This window comes from Sinocyclocheilus rhinocerous, unplaced genomic scaffold, assembly GCF_001515625.1.
Source record: "Sinocyclocheilus rhinocerous isolate Xijiao unplaced genomic scaffold, SAMN03320098_v1.1 scaffold210, whole genome shotgun sequence".
Taxonomy (NCBI): Eukaryota; Metazoa; Chordata; class Actinopteri; order Cypriniformes; family Cyprinidae; genus Sinocyclocheilus; species Sinocyclocheilus rhinocerous.
The window spans coordinates 143,797-168,432 of record NW_015654490.1 but is presented as its reverse complement, the minus strand read 5'-3'; the positions used below and the strand labels follow the sequence as shown (position 1 = coordinate 168,432).

Here is a 24,636-nt window from a genome sequence, read left to right as displayed (position 1 = left end):
CACACACACTCACACACACACACACACACACACACACAGTTAAAGGAAGAGCTCAGCTAATGTCATTCCAGCTCATTTCTTCATAAACAAACAGAGAGTTTCATTCCCTATTTTCAGCCCCTGTCTCTTTCATTATATGGAGAAGAGCAGCGTGAACATTGGGTTAAACGTCTACTGTTTGATAGAAAGCGGACATGGAAGCAGATGAGGTTGAGGAGCGCTCTTTAAAGTGTCCGGTGGATTGTGGGAAGATTAACGCTGTGTAATGCGTGTTTGATTTGATTGTGGTGGACTGATGAGAAGATCTGCCGTCAGGTCTCAGCCCTCACTGTCTGAACAGATAGCATCAACCTCAACACCTGACTCATGCAACAACATCACAACCACTTCTGCTCAACAACACTATGTATTTGATTGAAAAAAATTTAAACAATTTCAAACGGCTGTTTTCTATGTGAATATCTGTTAAACTGTCATTTATTTCTGTGATGCACAGCTGTATTTTCAGCATCATTACTCCAGTCTTCAGTGTCACATGATCTTCAGAAATCATTTGAATATTTAATCTGCTGCTCAAGAAACATTTTTATTATTATCAATATTGAAAACAGTTGTGCAGCCCAATATTTTTGTTAGAAACTGTGATATTTTTTTTTCAGGATTGTTGGATGAATAGACAGTTCAAAAGAATAGAATTTATTTGTAACAGAAATATTTTGTAAATGCATTTACTGTCACTTTTGATCAATTTAATGCATCCTTGATGAATAAAAGTATTAATTTATTTCATTACCAATTAAAATCGTGCTGACACCAAAAATTCGGAATGATAGTGTATTTAATCAATAGATGCCATGCACGTTCTCACTTATCAAAGCTGATTTTTATGCACACACGGAATTATGCACACACCCTGTGACTGTACAAATAAATGAATGAACTCATTCAGTCTATTTATCAACAGATAGACCATACTATTTGAAGAAAGAATAGTATTAGATAGATTATCACAAATAAATAATTATCTACTGATCATTGTTGTTGTGTTGTGGTAAAAATGTGTGCAGCTTTAATGCTTCGGGTCTCATTCAGAAGAAACAGTGAAGAATCTGAACTCTGTTTATGTGAAAAGGAAAGAGTAAGATGTCAAACTTAAGCTTAATTTCCATAATGCAACTGACAGACTCTGTAGTATTTGCTTATGATTAGATAAATCAAACACATCCTCCTTCTTCAGCACACACACACACACACACACACACACGAGTCCTCCTCACCTGCTTGCGTAGTTTAGGTGCTCGAGAGAGTTTGAGAAACGTCAGATAAGGTTTGAATGCTTTGTCATCTCCAGACGCGATGCCCCGCTCCTCAAACGCCTTCCTCACGCTCTCTGAGAGACAGATGCATCCTGGGATAGTCTATTTACAGCTTCCGCGGCCAGGCCCGAGACTACTCCACTGTCCTCAATGTAAGACAAGACCATAATCAATACAGCGAGAGAGAGAGAGTTAGCCGCCTGAGCTCTCAGGATCTCTCTGCATCTGGACCTTCAACACGTTTCTCTGGGGTTTTCAGTGAGCATCCAAAATACTGTGCTCATGTAATTATCAGCCAGTATTAGTCATGTCAATCTGATTAAGCCAATACTGGAAGCACTGGAATACTGGAAATCTGAATTCAGTTTGATTCATTTGATTTCTTTTGGTAAATGATGATTATGTTATGAAAGCTGCAGACAGCGGTAACAATCAAACACATTCACAGCCAGTGTTGGGGGTAACACATTACAAATAATACGTGTTACATAATCAGATTACCTTTTCAAGTAACTAGTAAAGTAAGGCATTACTTTTAAAATTTCAATGAGATATCGGAGTTACTTTTTCAAATAAGTAATGCAAGTGTCAGAGGCATTTCCTTCAGCCTGAGGCAGTTTTGTTGTGAAAGGGCCTTTACAGTTGCCAAAAATATAACTTTTGTGTTTTTTGTTATTAAAAAAACTAATAAGCCAGCCCAGCCCATGTGACAAAAAGAAACTCAAAAATAATGTATTGCATTACTTTTTATAAAAAGTAATGCAATTAGTTACTTTTTATGGAGTAATGCAATACTGTAATGCATTACTTTTAAAAGTAACTTCCCCTGATCACAGCAGGGTAGGGTTGCACCAGCCATTCAGAAGTTAATGTGCTTAAATTGGAATGTAAAGTCCACACTAGAGGCTTAGAAACTACTAGTTAGTTTGCACTTAATGTAGTTGCACCATCAGTTCTTAAGGCAGAGCGTCTCTAGCAGGTCACACGCTCTCTGTGAAGTAATGCACAGTCACATTATATGCTGGGAATTGTTTTCCTACAAAGTTTAATACCAACTTCTTTAGTCTCGCATAAGTAAATTTAACTAACCGTAAACAAATACAATACAAAATACAATACTGACATGCAGAAACTGTCTTTGAAATGAAAAAGAAGCAATATAAATATTGATACAAAAACATTTGACATGCACAACATGGAGCGGTGCACACTGTAATGTTCTCGCCCTTAAAATATAAATGAGTGTAAACAACAACATGATCATATGTCTAAAGGATGTCTAAAGGACAAGAGCTTACTGATGCAATTCAATTAACCTGCTATTTTATTCTAACCATTACCCCCGGTCAGATGCTTCCGCAAATATTTAATTTATGTATATATACAGTATATATATATATATAAAGTTACATTTCAACTAGGTTTAATGGTGCAATGCAAAAATATTTAGTAGTGAATCCTTTATAACTTTCACCCTGCCTTTTTACATGCTAGGCTACACACAGTGTTCTGGATAAAAGCAATGCATGTGCAGATCCACTTCCAGAACAGAGCGAGTGAGCTGCTGCAGCAGTTACAGATGTGACAAACATACCAGCGTACAGGAGGAGGCTGATCATTTCACACATGAATGACTTCATATGCAGCTGCGGTATAAAGTCATGATGAATCATTATGAAGATGCATTTAAAATTATTCACAGGGTTTGACCATGATGTCTACACAAATACCCCCATATGTGTAATGCAATATTACTGTAATCATAAACAAATATTAAATCAATGCATCTGAATTTTCATTCTTCACAAAGGAAGATGTTTTGAAGAAAGCTGGCAATCAAACAGTTTTAAACTCTACTGGCTTTCACTGTTAGGACAAAAACACTTTTTGTGCTCCATTAAAGTTCTGGAATGACATGAAGGTGAGTAAAGGATGACAGAATGATAATTTTTGAATGAACTATCCATTTGAACTGTATTACATGCATTTGCATATTTGTAGCATATCTGCATCATCAGCCACAATATTGCATAAATAATTAGCTATAAATGGTAAAGTACACCTGTGATTTTTTTCCTCGAGCAACGTTGTGAGATTGGGGCGGGACTATCAGTCTGACTGACCAATGGCAGACTGGCACATCTGAAGCATGAACACAGAGCGGACGCAGAGTGGCGCACCTGCCATGAGCGTGAACGTGGTCAGATGCCCTCCGTCCACGATCTGAACGAAAGCCACTTCCTGTTTAAAGTGTCCGATTCCACAGAAGGTCAGGACCCCCAGCAGCGCGTTCAGAGGAGACTCCAGCTCTGATCATGTAGACGCAGTGCTGCACACACAAACACGACAAACATCCTGACAGTCCAGTCCTGCACGCTTCTGCTGTCAGTCTTGCTCTTCCATTTCATTACAGATAATGAGAGCGAAGGCATGTCATAATTACTGCTGAGGTGTGAGATGAATGAGCACGCAGCTCTGACAGATCAATGTGTGTTCTTGGCCTTTAAAGACGATAAAGCAGCTTAGATTTGGATTTGTTGCTTTACGGAGCAGCTGATGTGTTTTAACTGTGTGTTTTGTTCAAGATCTGAATTTAATGTAATTCGAGAACAAAAACTGACCACACAAAACAGAGTACAAATATTACTATTATAATAATACTACTATTATAAACTTTCTTACTGAACTTAACTGAATCAACATTGAAGTGACTCAAGCTGAAATTAACCAATATTTGCCCCTGGACTTGATTTCAGGGGCATTTTTTTTAACCTTGTTAGGGCAATTTTTATAATTACACTATTAAATGTTTCTGTTGTTTATTTATGTCAAAAACTTCAATCAATCAATGCTAAGCCACTGTTTCTGCAAAGACAGAGCAGAAGACAAAAACTGCATAATGGAAATAGCCTATCAATTAAAAACAGCAACTAATTAGAATGTGAAGCTGCAATATCATGATTGTCAATTATTGCTCTTGATATTGTAATAATGATTATTAATGTCGATTAAAAGTACGTTTTGTGGGGCAAAGCACATGAGATTCTGCCTACAGACAAAACAAGCGAAGAACCATTTCTGAATTTGTATATTGCTTTTTACAGATTAGAAAATCAAGGCTTCACATTGCTTATTTCAGTGGCATGACAAACAAAACAGTTATTTAAACTGGGATTAAATTAACGTGTGCGATCAATTATAATGTGTAACACTGCAAACCACATGTAACAAGGAATCTGATTCAACGTGAGCAGATCTGCTGTAAATGTAATGTCGCAATCAACACGTTTGTTCATTTCCAGACCTGACAACCTTGGAAATGATTTTTGAGTACCATCAGCATGACTGTTTACTGTTTTTTACTGTTTACTGTTTGCTGTTTTTTACTGTTTACTGTTTTTTACTGTTTACTGTTTACTGTTTTTTACTGTTTACTGTTTACTGTTTTCTACTGTTTACTGGTTTTTACTGTTTACTGTTTTACTGTTTACTGTTTTTTACTGTTTACTGTTTACTGTTTTCTACTGTTTACTGTTTTTTACTGTTTACAGTTTTTTTTACTGTTTACTGTTTTCTACTGTTTACTGTTTACGGTATACTGTTTAACAGTTTTTTACTGTTTACTGTTTTTTACTGTTTTAACTGTTTTTTTACTGTTTACTGTTTTCTACTGTTTACTGTTTACTGTTTAACAGTTTTTTACTGTTTACTGTTTTTTACTGTTTTAACTGTTTTTTTACTGTTTACTGTTTTCTACTGTTTACTGTTTACGGTTTACTGTTTAACAGTTTTTTACTGTTTACTGTTTTTTACTGTTTACTGTTTTAACTGTTTTTTTTACTGTTTACTGTTTTTTTTTACTGTTTACTGTTTTACAGTAAACTGTAGGGATGCAACAATACAGTTAGCTCACGGTTCAATAAATTCCTCTGTTTTTTTAAACCACAGTTTACGGTTTAGTTATTTTTTGCTAAGATAAGAAATAGAACTCCCAGGAAATCCCTAATATGGACAAAAGTATCCAGCTATCTCTGTTATTGAATAAAAGAAGACAGGAACACTTTGAATGATGACATTCAAAGAGAACATTAAGACACTGAACACTATACTGCGACAATGTTTATGTGTTGTTAAAACCACCTCGTGTATTTTAATAATTATGTATATTTTGCTAATCGACAATGGATGTGATAAGAAGCCACATCAGATCAGGATGGAAGTTATTTCTAAGATTCGTTTGATGTTGTGGGGTATGTTATAATGTTCTCTTTTTTTTGGGATAACAGGTTTAGAAACACTTCTCATTTCAAGTCATTACAGATGCTCGTTAAGCGGGGAGGCATTTTCTCACCTCAGCACGCAGACTCACAGACACACACAAACAGAGCCAGCTTGGAGAGAAATAAAACACGCTCTGATTGGTTGAACTCTTCATCTTTTTCTGTTGCTTGTTTTGAATACTGCGTGTGGACAGAGGCGTCACTAGGTTTTTGAGTAGTTTATAGTGACAAATCGTACCAGCGTACCAGCCGCTACGCAAAATGCGTACAGGTCGGCAGGTCTGCATTTCCCTTTAATCGTGACGGCTGTAATAGATCTAACTTAATTGGGCATTGGCCAGGGGCATTTTGCCACCTTATCTTGAATTTGGGGGCAACTTCCAACCCTGCTGCACACACAACATGTATAACACCACCTTAGGGTGATTCACATGAAAGCGAAATACATGTGGCAAGATCTCTGCAGCGGTCACAGTGTGTGTGTGTGTGTGTGTGTGTGTGTGTGTTCTCACAGATCCAGCTGCTCCTGTGTGCTCAGGTGAGTCACCAGTAGAGTGATGTGTAGCGTGTCCACAGCTATCAGTGCTCGGGACAGATGACAGTCCTTCTCCAGCAGCAGCTTCTGCACATCCTCCACCGCCTGCTTGATCTGAAACACACACACACACACACAAAAAACACTCTAGAGATGTGCTTCCCAACTCACGGCTCACAACGCAATCCAGTACTGAAACAATCCACTTTTCAAAAGGAGGAGAAAACTTCCCATTTCTTTTGTTCTTAAAGAAGACAAGTGGCACTTTTGGATTTGATAATCTCTGCTGTCCATGATGCTGTCACAACCTACTCGCTGAGACACTAGGGGTCTTTTTTATTTGACAGGGACTGTGCACATTAATTAACAGAAACTAGAGTTAGACATCTGCAACGCAAAAGGCAAAGTAAATGTAAAAAAAATAAACACATACAAATTATCATAGAATATTGTATTAAAATAATAATAATAATAAGACATCAAACGAATCATGTTCTAGTGCTCACATAGCACAGCTTCAGTTTAACAATGAAAGGACAGAGTTAGTTTCTCTAATGCATGTTGGCATGAGTTCCAGTGAAAGTGAACTGACTGAAAGCACTTCTTCTCTAGTCATTCCTTATGTACCTTGAGTGTTACTTCTTTACATTCTACATTTATTAAAGGATAAAAGACAGGATGAAAAAAAAGGATGTTTTAACTGTTGTTTTAACAGTGTTAAAGCTGACATAATAAACTGAATATGTCACTCACAAACGAAAACACACCTTGCGAGTCCATGACCCAGATATTCAATAAATGGAGGAAAAAAAGCCCCAGCATGAGATTTTGCCTTATATTTCTGTATGATATAGTTAAGCAACATCTCACAAGCAAGCTTGCTATGTTTTCTAAATATCTACAAAACTGCATACGTGATACTGATTTTATACAACCAATCAACAAACGTTATTATTAAAAAGTTAATATTGCGAATTACATTTTAGACACAATATTGCCTGTTTTTGCTCTATTTCACCAATGAAAACAGTTCCACACAAAGCCACAGCAGAACCGTTGGGGGTCACACAGGGGTGATTCACTACTGAATGAATCAGTGTTTTTAAACGAATCAATGATTCAGTGATCCATTCTTAAAGACAGTCACTGCATTCCATTCTGAGGGGTTCATCATCTCCATATTTCAATATCCAAAAGACTATTTTTAAAACATTAATCACATAGCATTCTTTATGCAATTGTAATTGCAGTGTAAACACATCTAAATGCCACTTCAGATGCAGCTTTTGTTTATACTGATTTCATCCCATTGGTAACAGTTTATAGTGTCTTAATATAACTAAATTTATTGATTATATGTAAGAACTTGACATTTTGCTGCAATAGCGAAAGACAAAATGCGTAATAGTGTTTCTATGACTTTCCAAAAGAGGGAAAACATTTGTCAGAGGAGAACAATACGTCAAATGTGCTGAGACTTCCTCAGCCGTTGCATTAGAAACGCTGACTATTTTTCTGTCGTTTAATGCCAATGCAATATAAAAAGTATGCTGTCATGAATGCACAGTACATTTTCAAAAAATGGGGAAAAAAAATTATAATAAAAAACACTGCTAGATTTAATAACTGTGGAAAGGTGTCACAGTCTGTGAAAAGGTTTCATTGTCAGTGAATTAGTGAAACTGATCACGTGACTCTGTAGAGACTAGAAACTGAAGCTCAAAATCAAGTCATGTCATCGGGTTCAGTTCACTCACAGTTATGCTGCTATTCAGCTGTTCATCTGAACTCCGACGATGACATTATCATTTGTAGTGAAAACATTAGCATGTTCACTAGTCAGACTGTAAATCTAAGAATGTGAGCGCCATTGAGAAGCAAGCATTGACAAACGTGAAGAAGCATTTCTGAAGTCCGCCGCACAGAAGAAACGCCAAAGTGCCCAACAAATGTTTTATTCATAGCATGTAGCCAGCTGGGACATTTGAATGCAAGAGCAGCTGCGGTACTAGGACGATCCACGCATCGTTTGCCAAGCAAACATCGTCCCTCAGCTCAGCTCAGCTTCACACAATGATTCCTCCGCCCGGAAGATGAGACGAGCCTACAGGAGCCGGATCACACCGCCGCTTTAAAAGGTAAGTGAGCTCTGCTGTTGTTCTGGGAGCAAGTGTGGACTCACAGCCCAGCTCCTTCCTGACCTCTGTGTTCACGAAGGGAAGCTCGGCCATTAGGCTTCTGCTTCTTCTTCTAGCCTGCCACTTTCTTTGGCTCGCTCTTTGCTTTCTTGACCTTCTTGACTGCTACAAAGAAAAGAAAGAGAGCAAATAAGGACAGGAGAGTAAGACTGCCGGTGCGCTGTGATAAATGACCTTCAGACTCATAGATGTGTGCATGCTGCCTATAGATAACAAGCTGCTGCTGCAGGTTTTACACTGAACATCAAACCCAAACCAAATACATCAAATACTGTAGTTCTGAGGCCTGATGATGCAGAACATTATTGCAAGCTTGATTTCCAAATACCTGTTGAGTTGAGATGGATTTGTTTTGCATGCACAGCACAAAACACACTTTTCCAGAACGCAACTGCTCGCATATTTAGTCTGGCTTGTATTTTCTTTGGCTTGAATTACTGAAATAAATGAACTTTTCCACGACATTCTAATTTATTGAGATGCACCTGTAGTTGTACTTGCAAATGCAACATGTTCATGTTTGGCTGTGTGCCAAAATAAGGTTGAGTTTGATAGGACACGCAGCTTTTGACCTCAAACACAAAAGATATGGGAAGCATTTTCTTCCCCTTTATTAAAAATAAAAATACTTGAAAAAATCCGCACACTCCACCAAAAATCACATGCGAGATAAAAGTTTACTAAAAAAAAAAAAAAAACAAGGCTTTTTTTTTTTTCAGTAAACTTTTTTTTTTCTTCTTTTCAGTAAACCTTTACCTCGCATGTGATTTTTGGTGGATTGTGCAGACTTTTCCCCCAAGTATTTTACTTTTTGGGAGGCTTTTTTTGGGGAATACATCAAGCGATTCTTCTTAAAGAGGCAAACAGACACAGAGAGTGCTCGTAATACCAAGTTTTAGGCATTGTTCAAATAAGTACAAGCTAGAAAGGGAAGGAATAAATAAAGAGAAAAAGAAAGTTTTTTCTTTTTTTTAGGACTTCTGCATATTCAAACTAGGATCCTAAAAATAATAATTTTCTTTAAGCAAAATGTCATTTTCTTTTGATTTTGTGGTGACGAATGACCTGGCACTTGTAAAAAAAAAAATGATTCAAGATTCACTCTATGATGAAGGCTTAGCTCATGAATATGAATGACATAATTTGACGTTTACCCAGCAGGACTGACTGAAAAGCAGGCAGATGCTGGTGAGTGTTGGTCATAATTATGGGTCATACTATTGTGAAGGCTTGGATTCATATGAATATCAGTATCAGCAATATGAATATCATGTTCAGGCAGATTAACAGGCAACATCAGCGAGACCAAATGAATATTCATGAGCTAAGCCTTTGCCATAGCAGAAGCTGTATCTTTGTGTCATGAATTGATTTTGTTGTTCTTTGTATCCAGCGCTTCCTTCAATCCACACTGAGGCCTTTATTTCCAAACATAATTCAGTCAAAACCGTCAGCCTTGTCAAAACAAAGGAAAAGATTTGCCTCACAATCCAGTGATTCTCATGCTATTAAATATATTTATTTTTCTTCTTTAACTCACCAACACTATGTTCAAAGAGACAAACAGACCCATACAGAAGTTTAATATATGACATATATTGCTCTATATCAAGAGTGATATTGCCATATATGTTACCTATAAGGCGATATATACATTTCACAGATATGCACATGCTCTGGGTAGATAAAGATATGCGTTTAGAAAATATATGAAATCACCACAGTAAGATTTGTGTATGTACTTCTGTTAATAATATCGATATTATTTTTATATGGTATTATATGTAGCAACTATGTTTACCGTACATGCTATTTATCTATGCATCTTTATTAAAACAACATATATTCAAAAAATCTGTATTTATTTGTAAAACATTTTTTAAATACATGCCTTTTGTTGTTAATTACATAATCAACATGCCATACATGTCCAAAAATGTTTTACACATAAACATACATATCTGTATGGCCTGGATATATATGTAAATATATGAAATTGTTCCAATGCAGAAAAAGGTTTCTTATATGTCATGACAATATTCTTCATAATGCATGTGCATTACATTTGTGTTTTGGGAACAACAAAACAGAACAAGCAGAAAAAGACAAAGCCAAACAGTTTTAGTTTTAGTTTAACACTAAACAGATTTAGTCTTTGTTTGTTCTGACCTTTTTCACTTTCACGAATGCTTTGGGAAGAAACGCACACATATTCTGATAAGGCAGCTATTGTTTGCAGTGCTGTAGAGTGGCTGTGTTCTGCTTCTCTCTCACACCCTCGTTTGTGTTGTGTAACTTTAGACCGCTGCTTGGGTTTCAGGCCGCGGAGGGCGAGCACGACTATCCGGGCCAAGTTCACACAGCTAACAGGTGTACAGCAAGGACCGGTTCTCCGACCGTTTGCTCCCTGATGTTTACCTGAGACCTTTCGGCCTGGAGTTTGAGGTGAGCCAATCCTGAGCACCGGGGGCTTGTTTAACTGCTTCAGTTACACACTATTCTCTCTTATCAATGCACTGCTGGCTGTATAACAAAGCAAGAAAACCTTTCTTCACTTCCAACAACAAAGCTCTGGTTCCACGGATGCCGTTTTGTCAGAGTTGTGCTGAACAAACATTTAAAGAATGACTCGATCGTCATGTGACTCCCACCAAACACCTAACCGCATACTGTATGGCTTTTATTTTCATGCCTTCACAGCGCACCATGGTTTTAGCTCTGTGGAAATAACCAGGGTGCTCTCTGAAACATGATGATTTATCTCTATTTCCGCACGCTCATTACAATTCTGTGTACTTTTATTTTGTTCCTTGGAAAACAAAAGGAGAGTTTTTGAATAATCAGCTAATGTCCATGACTGTTAGAATGTAAACAATATTTTTTTATTGTAAACAAAAGTCATGCAGTAACTCTGTGTGTTTAAGAGGCTGAGTTAAGTTTCTCCGTACTCGTGTTTCCTTTGTTTGTGTCCTTTTTTGGAGCTTGTCATTGTACTGGAAGAGCAGCCTGAACATTCTTCAAAATTTCTCCTTTTGTGTTTAATTGAAAACATTTTTTTTGCATTTTTATTTCATTTTTAAGTACTTTAGTTATTTTAGTACATCAAGTTAAACTAAATGTGTACTGGAAGAGCAGCCTGAACATTCTTCAAAATTTCTCCTTTTATGTTTAATTGAAAACATTTTTTTTGCATTTTTATTTCATTTTTAAGTACTTTAGTTATTTTAGTACATCAAGTTAAACTAAATTAAAATGAAAATGTTTCTTTGGCTGAAAAGTTTTTTTTATATTTTATTTAATTTCAAGTAACAAAAATGTTTTGTAATGGTTTTCATTTTAGTTAACTATAATAACAGAGTATATAACCCATATATATTTAAATATGTTACCACATACTGTTTGTTGTAATATTAATAAATATAATACATAATATAAATAATAGTGCTGTCAAACAATTAATCGCGATTAATTGCATCTAAAATAAAAGTTTTTGTTTACATACTATATGTGTGTGTGCTGTGTATATTTATTATGTATATATAAATACACACACATGCATGTATATTAAATATTAAATAATCCCTAGCAATGAAGGAATTTGAATGAAAAATAATGCTATAAAAGCTACTGTATGTGAATATACTGTATTTATAATGATACAAAAAATATACATCAGTGTAAAATCATAGAAATACTATTATAGTTTTTATTAATATTTAATTCATTTTTTACTTTTCCATTTTCATTTTAATTTTAGTTAAAATGTAGTTTTGTTATATATATATAATATAACAGAATTACATACACACACACACACACACGTGTATATATACAGTACAACATACTGTATGCCCTAATATTTATAGAATAATTTTCAAAACTATAGTACTCTTGTAATATTATTATTAATTGTTCTCCACGTGTCAGTGGCGTAATGGCTGAAAGTGCATATGTTTATGTGTGTGTCTAAGGCCAAACTTAGCATAAGGAGGCTTTGAGAGCATCAGAGTCACTGTATCCTCTCTTCATCACAAATCCCCTTTACGGTTAACTCTGTTCACAGGCACTGCTCAGCTGTCAGATCAACAACACGCTATTTATACCCTGCAGGTATTAGCCCAGTTTGCTCCGAACCGTTATTAGTTGTGCGGTGAGCGTTAGAGTGGCTCCTCGTTCAGCCGTCAGGCTCAGGAGTGTGATTTTGCTGGATATCTGTGGGCCAGGTGGAGGACTGTGATAATGCTGTAGCTCTAATCCATTCTGAAATCTGTGCAGTCATGCTCTGGGGTTTCAGCAGGAGCGTCAGCACTCACTGGCAGAAGGAGAAGTTTTAAATGCGGAAGAAGACCGTCCAGGCTGAATCAGGCAGAGCTATCTCAGGACAGTCGATTTCTTCCAGGTCACCAGAGTCATCTCAGCTGGACTGACTGCAGGAGATCTCCGGCACACAGGTACACACGCTCTGCTCATGTGCTCCTGCTGCTGCTCTCGCTCTCTGCAAGGCTGTTAATGTACACAAAATACAAGAACGTCTGCCCTAAAACTCTCTTTTCTCTGTCTTTCCATAAACCACGCTAAATGCGGATGGATAATGACCGTATTCTCTTCTGGACATCTGTTCATCCTCCGGTGAGTGGCAAGTTTTGTTCTGACACACACTAGCAGTCTAGAGTTCAGACACACTGAGTTTATGTTTCTCATTGTCGTAAAACCTGTGGGCTTCTTCCTAAATGCTTGAAATTAATTCTGTAGACAAATGCAATTGCGATTTTCTTTACAAAACTAACATTTCAGTGGTGAAGGAGAAGCATCATGAAGTGCTCATGAAGCTGGTAGATGAACGCCAATGCACAAAGTTTTCATTTGAGTCATTGTTCCCAGACGTCCATCTGTGAGTCCAAGCTCTGGACTGCTGCTGTATGCAGTCACTGAGATGTACGCCAAGTGCTGTTGTTATTGCTGTAAATATCAGAATGTAAAGTTGCATTGGTTTTCTGCTTGTGCAATATAAAATGTGTGTTTGAACAGGTTAAAGTCCGTGAGAACTGGAAGTTGCAGTTGCCTTTACTTCAGTATTGTGACGTGTTTCCATATGAAATGTAATATTGAATAGAGGGCAGAGCTTGATTTTTTTATTAACTTGCATGGATTAATTGTTCACCACAAGACTAGTGATGTGCACTAACAGAGTAAATCTGGTTAATTTAGATTTTATGCTGACTTTCAATAAGATGTTCAGCACACAGCGATGTTAGATAACCTTTTTTGTTTCATTAGTTGTTTTGGTTTGGGTAGTTTTGGAGGTTAACACACAGCACTGGTGCATTATGGGGTCTGTTTGTGGTCAGTGGTCATGTTCAGGTAATGTTTCTCATCTTTAACTCCTGGCATGATAGTCTTACAGATCCTTCACTTCACTAAAGACTACAGCAAAGCGCTTTAGCTAAGAAAATCCTTAGTTTATAAAATATGATGGTTAATTTGATGATGCTTTCAGCGGTCGGTACACAGATTTCTTCAAATCTTTCACCAAAACCACTGCAGAAATGGCAAAAATAGCCTGCGGATTCCAAAAGGACATACTAACGGCCTTACGAAAATGCCACAATACCATAGTTATTAGCAGATGCTAAAACACACAGGGCCAGGGAGGAGATTTTTATGAGTGGGCCCCGTTTGCCAGGACCTCGAGAGTAAGTTGGACTAAAGAGAAGCCTAATGAAAGTTCTCCTAATGATAACCCTGATCAGTACAGTCAGGGTTATGGATGGGATTCTCAGAAGTGGACGTCGTCATAGTTGGTAAACTACTGTAGTGATGAATGCAAACTACAACGATATAACGCATACATTTGTTTGTGTTCTCATTTGCACCAACAGCAAAAGAAGCATCCATGATAGCATTTCAATGACTTTCCAAAAGAGGAAAATGAATATAGAAAGATTGATTACGTTAGTCAGAAGAGAGAAAGATGTCAAATTTACTGTCACGTCCTCAGCCGTTGTGTCACTCATACAGCAGTGTTAACTAGTTTTCTGTAATTTAATGCCAAGGTAAGAAAACACAAAGTATAGTGTTAATAACTGTAGAAACGCATCCTCACAGTCGGTGAAAATCCCCATTACTATAAATATGCATGCTATTTAACATGGTATTTACACCATTGGCATTAAAGGAATTAAACAGAATGACAGAATGGTTTTTACTCAGTTTGGAGGAGAGCCCATGTTTATTTTACAGTTACAATAACTGCATGGTAAATTCAACTGTACAAATACAAAAAAAAAAAAAGTTACTTCAGTGCTCAAGTGAATAACTTGAGCTGTGGAATATTCTTGAAATTTGTTAGGCTGTTTTCTTTTTAGCTAGTTTTCTTCTCGTGTGGCTTTGAACATATCCACTAGTGCGCGCTGTTTCTCTTAAAGTCACCAGTCTTCGCCGTGGTTCCTTTTGTCCGCAGTTCTGTAGTCAACATCCTTATTATAAACTACTCTCAGAGCCCTCCAATAGAAGGCGAGAATTCCGAACAGACAGCGAGTCCCACCAATGACATCTCGAGTTCGATTTCCGCCGGCCAATCAACGACGCGGAGGCGGGCTCCGGCGCGCACGTAGAGGGGAGGGCTCCCATGTTTCACTACGTTGGCGCTTCTCCCAGAAAGATTTCGGTGTGGGAATTACAATTTTACATTTCTGAGGCTGTCGGAGGCTCTTTAACCGTAGACCACATCCTCAAAGTTTCGCCGAGCGCGTCTAGACTGGAAAAGGTACGGCGATTTTGGCTGTTTTTAATCCTATCAGCAGTGTTTGTGTGTATATTTCCTATAGGTGATTCCGCAGGGAGCTGATTGAGGAGAACTTTATCATGAGCCGTTAGTCTGATGTCACGTCTTTCAAAAGATAACGCCGATAGGTGCGATATTAATACTGGATTATGCTTCTTTCTGGCGGGCAGTGTTTGGGATGGTCACTCTGTGAATCTGTGTCTCGAATGAATCGTGTAACGATGATTTACAGCCTGTCGTGGGTTGTTCGCATTGCTGTGGTGTTTGGAAATGTCGTTGACCCACCGAACCCGATGTATGTAACGTTAACATTACAGTCTACTGGCGCTGTGTGATGTAAATGTGTGACATATGGACAGTTCTCTGTATCCCATACCAAATCCCATATGGCGTCTTTACGTAACGATATAATCTCCAGTCGTGATGTTTACACCGATCAGTGCTGTCTGTCTGCTTTAACAGCACTTTACCCGCCTGAACTCTTCACTGATTCACTCATCTGGATGTGACGCTGCGTAACATCAGCGCATTTTCAAGCGACTGAAGACCGTTAAAATCATCTTAACGTGTTTTTCTTTGCCTTTAAAATTCAGTGGCACGTGGCTGGCGCGAGCTCACAGCCCTGTGTGTGTGTGGTCACCTTTACACGCCCCAGGACATCGCTGCGTGTCACGGGTTTTGGTCTGGTGTCGTTTTTAACGCACAGAGGAAAACGCAATAAAAATGTGGATTTCGCAGCGCCATCTTCTGCGGCGCTGCGAGCGTTTCTCTGACGCCAGAGCTTCAGGCCAGATGTGCTCGTTTTACATCACACACTGCGAGCGACGCGACGAAAACGTCGCTTCACCGAGAAAAAAAAAAAAACACGCCTCAAAGCCTATAGTTGTTTTTTCCCTTTACTCTAAAAATGTAGTTGCTGCAAGCCTGTTAGTAATAATTGTGTCATCATAGCATTGGAGATATTTTAAAATTCGCAAAAATGCTGGAACGTGCCAAAAATGTCTGAATTGCGTTTCCGGTTATTTTATTCTGATGGCTTCATACTCGGTTTAAAGCTGTAGTAGTTAAAAACAATAAGGATAGTAACGGTAGAATTTTGGCAGACACTATGGACAACTTGGCTTTTTTTTTTTTTGAAGGCTAGTCATAATTTCATAGTTGACATTTTACCAAAGTGCTTGAACGGATAGTTCACCCAGAATTGAAAATTCTGTTATATTTCCTCACCCTCATGTTGTTTCAAACCTATGCATTTATTTCTGCTGAACACACAAGAAGACATTTTGATGAATGTTAGTAACCAAACAACAACTTGTCCACACTGACTTATAAAATATATATATTTTTTCCATATTTTGGAAGTCAATGGCTACCGTCAACTGTTTGGTTACCCAGATTCTTCAAAATATCTTTTTATGTTTAACAGAAGAAAGAAACAACATGAGGGTGAGTAAAAGTATTTTTGGGTGAGCTATCTCTTTTAAGGCCAGTGATTTTGTCAGCCGAACCCTTTTGATCTAAAATATTTCCTTAAAGTCCCACTGAGATCTTAAGTTCTCTGTTGTTGATTAACGGTCAAGTGACATGCAAGTAAACAAGTAAAATATTTTAGGGTTTTTTTTCAGTACGTGTTTATTTTTTATTTTATTATTAAAATAAATTTTAATAAATTTAATTATTTTAATATAACATTTTTGTGACCGATCTAGCCTGATTTTGTGCACCAAATCATAATGCAGTGCAAGTTTGTGTTTCTGGATGCAGCACGGGATTTTAAGGGAGAATCCAGTGCAATGTCAAACAGAGACTGCATAGCACACAAAGTGATACAACAGATACTCTTATCATACCGTACACTACACACAGTACTATATGAAACACAGTGCTGTCTTCTCAAAGTACATTTGATGGTGTGATGCAGAGTGAGCGCAGACTGTTTTTTCCTGTGTGAACCACACTGTTGTTGTAATGCTTCTTTCTAGTACTGTCTAATGCATGCTCTGTATCGTGTTGTGAAGTAGGTTTATCAACATGCGTGTGATGAAGTAGCAAATATTTGCATTTGTAAGTGTCAGTGTGGATCATGTGATGTGTGTACGTGCTAATATTTGACAAGAGTCAGCCACTAAAAGAGTCAGTGCACGGTTTCATTCCCATTCAACTGTGGTAGGATTTCAGGGCTTGTTTTGACAATGTGAAACAATACGTCATGTGAAACGCGGCGCCCCTCCCTGCTGCGGCTGCTTAAAGCCGTCGCCAGCGCTGCAGGGATTAGCGTGTGCTCGAGTGTCAGGTTTTTGGTGGAGTATGGATCTCTATTGGGTGAGCTGTGAAGGTCTCTGAGTCCACCGGTGTAGCTTTATCCCCAGACCATCTGTCAGATCCGTGCAGCGTCCCGATCAGTGCACAACACCAACAGACAGCGGGAATAATTTCACATCTTGTGTGTCACAAGTGCAGCATGTGCCATGATTTAAGTGTGAAAATCATTGTCACTGTTTTTGTTTGTTAGCTTGTGTTTTCTAAGGGTCTTATTTGACCCATGTGCGGTTGTTCACTGCATTGGGAAGTTGCTGCATGCTAGTCAATTTTGCTTTTGGTTTAATAGCAATCACAACCACAGTGCTAGGCTATATAATTGAAGTTAATTTCATTTGATCTGCTTCAGGTTGTTGTTACCATTGCTTTGGGTTTTATACATTTTCTTTTGCTCGATAACCATCTGTGATGGATATGCTGCTTTGTTTGGGTCTCCCACATGTCACCCTGCAACACAAACCTATAGTTTCATCAGCGCATCACTAAAGCCGTTTTCATCCAAGCTGCAAATTTATGTAAAACATTTAGCATTTCTGTCCCATGAGTTTATTTCTTGATGGGAACAGATTTGGAGAAATGTATCATTCCATCACTTGCTCACCAGAGGAATGGGAGCTGTCAGAAATGGTGAAATGCTGTTGAAGTGACTGTTTTAAACTTGCTATTGAGTCCATAATCCATAATAACACTTCCTCCGGTGAAAAAGTGCATCAAAATCCAGCCACATACTTGTTTGCTTGATCTGTGCAGATTTCTCTCCTGATTCCAGACCACTTTTTCACTGGAGGAAGTAGGGCTGTCGCGATAACCGCAATATCGCAATACCGCGCTATTGACGAGCAAACCGCAGAGGAATGCAATGTGTGTACATTAATGAGGAAAAAAAATTAACTTAAATGATTTTAGCAAATGGCTGCAATATAACAAAGAGTGAAAAATTTAAGGGGGTCTGAATACTTTCCGTACCCACTGTATATATATATATATAGCGGTAATACCGCATACCGCGCTATTGAGCCACTCAAAATTAACGCAAGGGAAATTCCCTCACCGCGACAGCCCTAGGAGGAAGCATTATTATGGGATTTGTTTCAGCTTTTGTCTTCTCCGGATGTTAACTGATGGACTGGAGTGGTGTGGATTATTGTGGATTATTGTGATGTTTTTATCAGCTGTTTGGACTCTCATTCTGACGGCACCCATTCACTGCAGAGCATCCATTGCTGAGACACTGATGCAGTGCTGCATTTCTCCAAACCTGATGAAGAAACAATCTCATCTACATCTGGGATGAACTGAGGGTGTGGACATTTTAAGCAGATTTAAATTTTCGTGTAAACTATTCCTTTAAGATACAGATGTTTTCGGGAGTTGGCTTGAAATGGTCAGGTGACCGCAGCGAGGCATGGTTAGCAGTCAGTAGTTGGAGTTGTGGGTGTTTGTTGGCCGTGTGCTCTGGGTCTCTGGGGTGAGCTTCAGCAGGAGCTGGTTGTTTTCCTGACGGTCCCTGTGCAACTGCAGTCTATGTGCTTTACAGCTGACATCATCCTTTGCCTAATCATTAACTCGATACTGTTCACCAAAGACAGATGCAGCGCTGCAGAGATACACGCCTGTTCATACAGACACAAACATCATAAACTAGAGCCCTGTGATTCCTGCAACCTCAACTCAGTCACATTACCCAGTCATAAAACTGACATTTTCTGTATACTATGGACTGTCATAGAATTGTACACTTCATCAAATGGTGATATAAACTACTGTTAAAGCACTGCAGTGAAGTCTGCATGTTGCGTGTCTCAGTTTGCTCCACTGAACATAATGAAACACTTGACGCTCGTCTGCTTCTCACTAGATGAACACATGAACTTCAGAGTCACTTCAGCATTTCACCATTTCATTTGATAAAAGTTTCATCAGAAACTGAAGGCTCTTCACTACAACCCACCAAAATAAGTTATCACACATTTTTTTATATCAATGTTTTAATTGAAACTACTGTATAAACCTCTGTTTTGCAGCATTTTGTTTGCCAAAAAAATGAAAGTAATTTCATTTGATTTAGATTTTAAACGATTAATTAAATCTTTTTGTTAGTTGTATGCATTCAATTGATTTTCTCTGTTTTTGATAATAAATTTGTGTAATCCTATAACACAGTCCAGAGAGATTAAAACAGACAGCAGACAATTCAACTGATTAGACACCATTTTAATGATTACAATTTAAAGGGTTATGAAACCCCAGAGACTACTTTTTCTGAGATTTTAGCAGAGGTGTTTGTGTTGCACATCATAGAAGACAATGTTAGCATCTGTTAATTTTAATTGTTGGAGAAAACTGGTTAATTTTAAGCTTTTTTGTTCTATTTTCATCTTCCGGGTTTAAAATCTACATCGTGTTGACGTCACAATTTGTGACGTGGCAATGGACTATAGTACATCGATGACGCGTCGGTGTCTATTAAATTATTCATGAGTTCTTATCCTATGAGAAGATGCTTTGCTTAATTATTCACAACAGCATGTGTTGATTTGCTATGACAGACGCTTCAGACTGTGAGATCGCGTACATTAACTGAGAGAAACGTTCATGGATTGAAGAAGAGTGTTTGTTTTTGCTTTGTAATAAGAGTTCGGCACAAATGCGATTCATTCATGAGTGTAACCGGTTTTACAACTCCTTGACACAACCCGTCAAAAGGTTTATATAAACGCCACAGAATAAGTCTTAAATGTTCTCGGAGGTGCAACAGCGCGTTCATATGTATGTTTTCGATGCAGAGTGCAAATGGCTGTGCATTTATTTGTGTTTTTAACTCGATGGGAGCGAAATGAAACCGTCTTCCTCCTCCACTCCGCTGCGCACCATGCCCACTTTTTTTAGGATTTTTAAAACTGTAGTGAGAACTAACCAGTGCTGAAACAGGGGGTTTCATGACCCTTTAATTAAACCTCTAAAAACAGTAAAAAAAAAGGAATTTCGGGAGAACGAGGAAATTTGGGTAAGCACTAAGTCTGATTAAAAAGTGCCATAATAAACCATCATCTTTATAGCCTGACTTTTTAATAGCAGCTGTTGTTGGCCACTTTAAATGATCAAAGCAGTGCTTCCTCTCACACATCACTGCACTGAAGCGTTCTGCCGTTGTGGTTAATAAGGTGGGTGGAAATGGGGACTGGTCTGAGGGTGCGTTTCCTGTAGGAGCGCCTCTGACTGTGCCCTCCCAATTCTGGGGCATGCTGGGACAGCGATTGCTTAACCATTCGGAAGGGTTGTGGGAATATCTATGTGAGAGCTACTGGGCTTCAGAGACACCGGCGTTACATCATGCAGCTAGACTTCAGTCCACTTCAACTCTCAGCAAACCAGTGGATCTCATATGAAGCAAATGGTCTCTGTTTCTGAATTGGGTTATGGCAGTGTTTCCCCTAGATTTAGGTCTTTTTTTCCGTTTGGATTTTTCTGGACTCCTTTTTAATGGTTAAATTAAATTTGAGTAATCAAAAACATGTCTAATTAATTACAATCATGAAACTTAAACAATTTAACGTCAGTTTATCAAAAGTTTAACAAAAATGGCATGTTTAGGGCCCTATGAAATGTTTTATTTTTTCCAACCTTATGTTTTATTGAAACCAAATTCTGTGTTTTAACATGTCTAATTATTTGAAAGCATAAAACCGAGTTTAATTTATTCTTACAATAGCCTAATAATTTTTTCCCTCAGAAATTCTGTGTTGTGTATTTACGTGAATACCTTTACATTTCTGTGTGTATATGATATGAGGATAATTTTACTCAAATGAAACGATCAAATGCTCACGAAGTGACTCTCAGAGCAGTTCTGGAGATGTTGTTCGTGTATTTATGTCCTCATATTAGTGAGACGGCAGACGTTAATATCACCGCAAACGTCACGCACGCTTCAGTACCAGTGGTAAACAATACCGCACGTCTGCGCCATTCATTAACACAGAGACACGCAGAATTCATATTTAAATACTCGTTTTGCGGCTTAATATTTGCAAATACTAGTGGGAGTGGGAGCATGCTCACTTGTGTGCGTGTGTGTGTGTCGGGCGGAACTCCGCTGTGCGCGATACAGAGAGCGCGAGCATGTAACGTAGAGACAAAAATGACATGCCGTCGTGTAAATAAGATAAATAACATAAGGCTATTTAGTTTGTTTAATAAAACAACAAGGTATAGACCTGTTCTATAGGAAAGGTAACTTTAAATGACTTCTGTTGTGATCTGGCACTATAGAGAATACAATTAAATAAAATTAATTTGACCTTCGAGGGGGACGGGCCACCCCCCTAATATAATGGCTGGGGAAACACTGGGTTATGGGCATCTACTGGTAAATGTCATTACTGCAGCGTCCCGTAAACTAAAACAGGGGTTTGCGTGAGAGCCGATGAGCCGTCTGAATGACATGCACAGCTCACTCAGCGACAGTAAGACCATACGAGAGCGGATCAGCTGTTCTTACATACTGATTAGAAGGAGAGCAGAGGAACGGCCCGGGGTTTGGCCTGTTCCCAAGCGTAGTTAAAAACGGCTTATCCGCAGGACGCCAATTTAGAGAGCCAACCTTTCACCTGAAGCCCAAGAGAAGAAGTCATTTGGATAAAATGCGCTGCTCTTCAAATCACGGTGCTTGATAGCAGTTGAAAGAGCGGCTCGCTCGTGTCCTGTGCAGTGCTGATGGATTTGTCTTGTAAATCCTGTAGTGTGCAGGAGTGAGTCTCTAGGGGGAGCGTTAGCCAACTATAGGTGCAATTCCATTCTTACTAACCAGATGCTGAAAGTTAAGTACTTGTAATTAGAGTATAGCCCATTACATTTTTAAATGCTCATAATCATAATCAGATTTTTTATGGATTACATTATATGTTATGACAAAGAATGAAACATGAAAATATTTTGAGCTTTCAGTAACCACAGACCTTATTTCAAATGTTTAACCAAAACCCATCGACACTGGAACTGTAAGTGTTAAAATGCAACTTGTTTCTGGGTTTTGACCTACAAAAAGCCATCATTCTTGCAGCTCTCTCCAGAACAGTGATGATAATATGATGATCGTGGTATGTGTGTTCAGATCTGCACACCTACATCTAGGGCTGCACAATTCATCGAATTTCTAATCGCAGTTACAATTATAAATGCCACAATTACGTAATCGTTCAAAGCGATAATTAATCGTTCAAAGTCCACTTATGTTATTCTGCATGCTTAAGATATGTTTTTTTCTTTCTACATGTTATCTTTAAGGTTTTTCCATTAGTTCATCATTCAATGTAAATTGTGATAATCGTAATTAATAATCGCAATCACAATTTCAAGGGAATAATCGACAATTATGATTTTTGTCATAATCGTGCAGCCCTACCTACATCTGATCTCCATACCATTTTTTTCAGAACTGATCCGATCTGCCGATACCAGTCCGATACAGCACAGATTTCTTTTTTAAAACAATGTAGAATTTCTATACTTCTCTGTGTTGGCCTGATCATCATTCTTTTGTGTTAAACACAATCTGCTAAATATAGACAACGTAGATTTAATGAAAAATAACAAATTAAAAAAATAAATAATCATAATCTATGACAAAGATACTATTATAAACTAGGTTAGTGGATAATTCAGCAGCAAAAGATACTGGGTGCATAATAATTTTATAAAATCTAAACATCTAGTGAAATAACATTATTTAGTGGGAAACAAATAAAAGTTAATAAGTGTAGGACTAAATCTGGTCAAATGATACACATTGCTCTTTGTATTGTTGCTTTACATTGTCAGGGGGGATCTCCTCATCCACCACCAGTGTGCAGCATCCACCTGGATGATAATTGCCTGGATCTGAATGACTTGGATGATTATTAATAATCTTTCATTGCACGAAAGTATTATAATACAAAAAGCTCCAATACAGAGCGGCACAAAGCGCTTATGCACATCCTGTGCACAGAATGATGCGCTTGAAGCAACACAGAGTCACAGCGTATCAGATCGATGCAAACTCACTGTGAGAGCGTGCTGCACACCAATCGCTGCGCAAACAGCATCTCTGAGACACCTCCTGTCTGACGCTGGCCCTGGATCATGGAGATTATGACTGTCTTCATAGTGTTTTCCAGTCACGCGAGCTTGCCTCGCTCTGATCAGGGTCTTCATCGCAGTGAATGCTAATTGGTCCTGTACCCACTGATGCTGTTGAGTGCCATCTTTCGCAGCGATCTAGCCGGCGGTCTGACTGACAGACTTCCTGTTTTATAACACAACACTATAATACTTTTCATTTAGCGTGTATTTTATTTAACAGTTACATCTAGTAATTATGAATAACAGACAGAACTGTTAAACAAAGACAGTAAACTAATAAAGTCGGAGTCTGGAGCTTCTGTTCAGTGCTGTCAAAATAAAAGTCAGGCTTACATAACTTTTTTTTTTGGCAGAAAAGAAAAAGCATTGTGCAGTGCCAAATATGGGCTGATTGTTTTTGGTCAACCATTAGTTGAGTCAGTGTTGTTATCGTGAAGCTCCAACAAACAGATCATAGCGTCGAGGCCTGTTCACACCCAGAAAAATATTCTGAGTGATACACATTTTAATTTGAATGAATGACAGTCTGTTCAGACACACAGTGGCCTGTCATACAAATAATATTAGTGGTTGACTGGTGTGTGTGTCTCTCTATAGCAGGGGTGTCCAATCCTGCTCCTGGAGGGCCACTGTCCTGCAGAGTTTAGCTCCAACCCCAATTAAACACACCTGAACAAGAATCAAGATCTTACTAGTATACTAGAAACTTCCAGGCAGGTGTATTGAGGCAAGTTGGAGCTAAACTCTGCAGGACACTGGCCCTCCAGGACCGAGTTTGGACACCCCTGCTCTATAGGATATAAATATCTAATAAACTTTTAATTTCTCTAACCTTGCTAACTTTGGCACATCCAGCTGTGAGATCCTCTGAAGTGTGAATTTGTAGACTATATATAAAACAAATGTGTTTTGCCAAACAGTTGCCATCTGAATAAATATGAATTTTACATTTATATTTTTGATCAAATTCAAATAATTTTTCATATTCTCAAATTATTATATTATATTATATAAATACAATTTCAGCAGTTATGGTTTTTATATTACCATAAATACTGTGTTCTGCAAGTTAAGATTAGAA

General features: G+C 38.1%; 2 protein-coding genes and 1 long non-coding RNA gene across 3 annotated transcripts in view; 2 read left to right on the top strand and 1 right to left on the bottom strand.

Annotated features, from left to right (window-relative positions):
* Positions 1-6,911, bottom strand: part of LOC107717019 (A-kinase anchor protein 7-like) — a 7,512-nt gene extending 601 nt beyond the window's left edge. The window contains 5 exon segments of the mRNA XM_016523665.1: positions 1,278-1,390; positions 3,497-3,645; positions 6,109-6,245; positions 6,397-6,429; positions 6,885-6,911. Of these exon segments, the coding sequence (XP_016379151.1) occupies positions 1,278-1,390; positions 3,497-3,645; positions 6,109-6,245; positions 6,397-6,429; positions 6,885-6,911 (459 nt within the window).
* A 990-nt stretch (positions 6,912-7,901) lies between these two features.
* Positions 7,902-12,751, top strand: LOC107717038 (uncharacterized). The gene is made up of 3 exons (XR_001637281.1): positions 7,902-8,269; positions 10,650-10,774; positions 12,605-12,751. It is a non-coding gene; the product is annotated as an uncharacterized LOC107717038 (long non-coding RNA).
* A 128-nt stretch (positions 12,752-12,879) lies between these two features.
* The window catches only part of LOC107717037 (band 4.1-like protein 2), a 109,260-nt gene continuing 97,503 nt past the window's right edge, over positions 12,880-24,636 (top strand). The window contains exon 1 of the mRNA XM_016523681.1: positions 12,880-12,958. Coding sequence (XP_016379167.1) covers positions 12,921-12,958 — 38 coding nt within the window. The 5' untranslated portion in view covers positions 12,880-12,920. The remainder of the gene's footprint in view (positions 12,959-24,636) is intronic.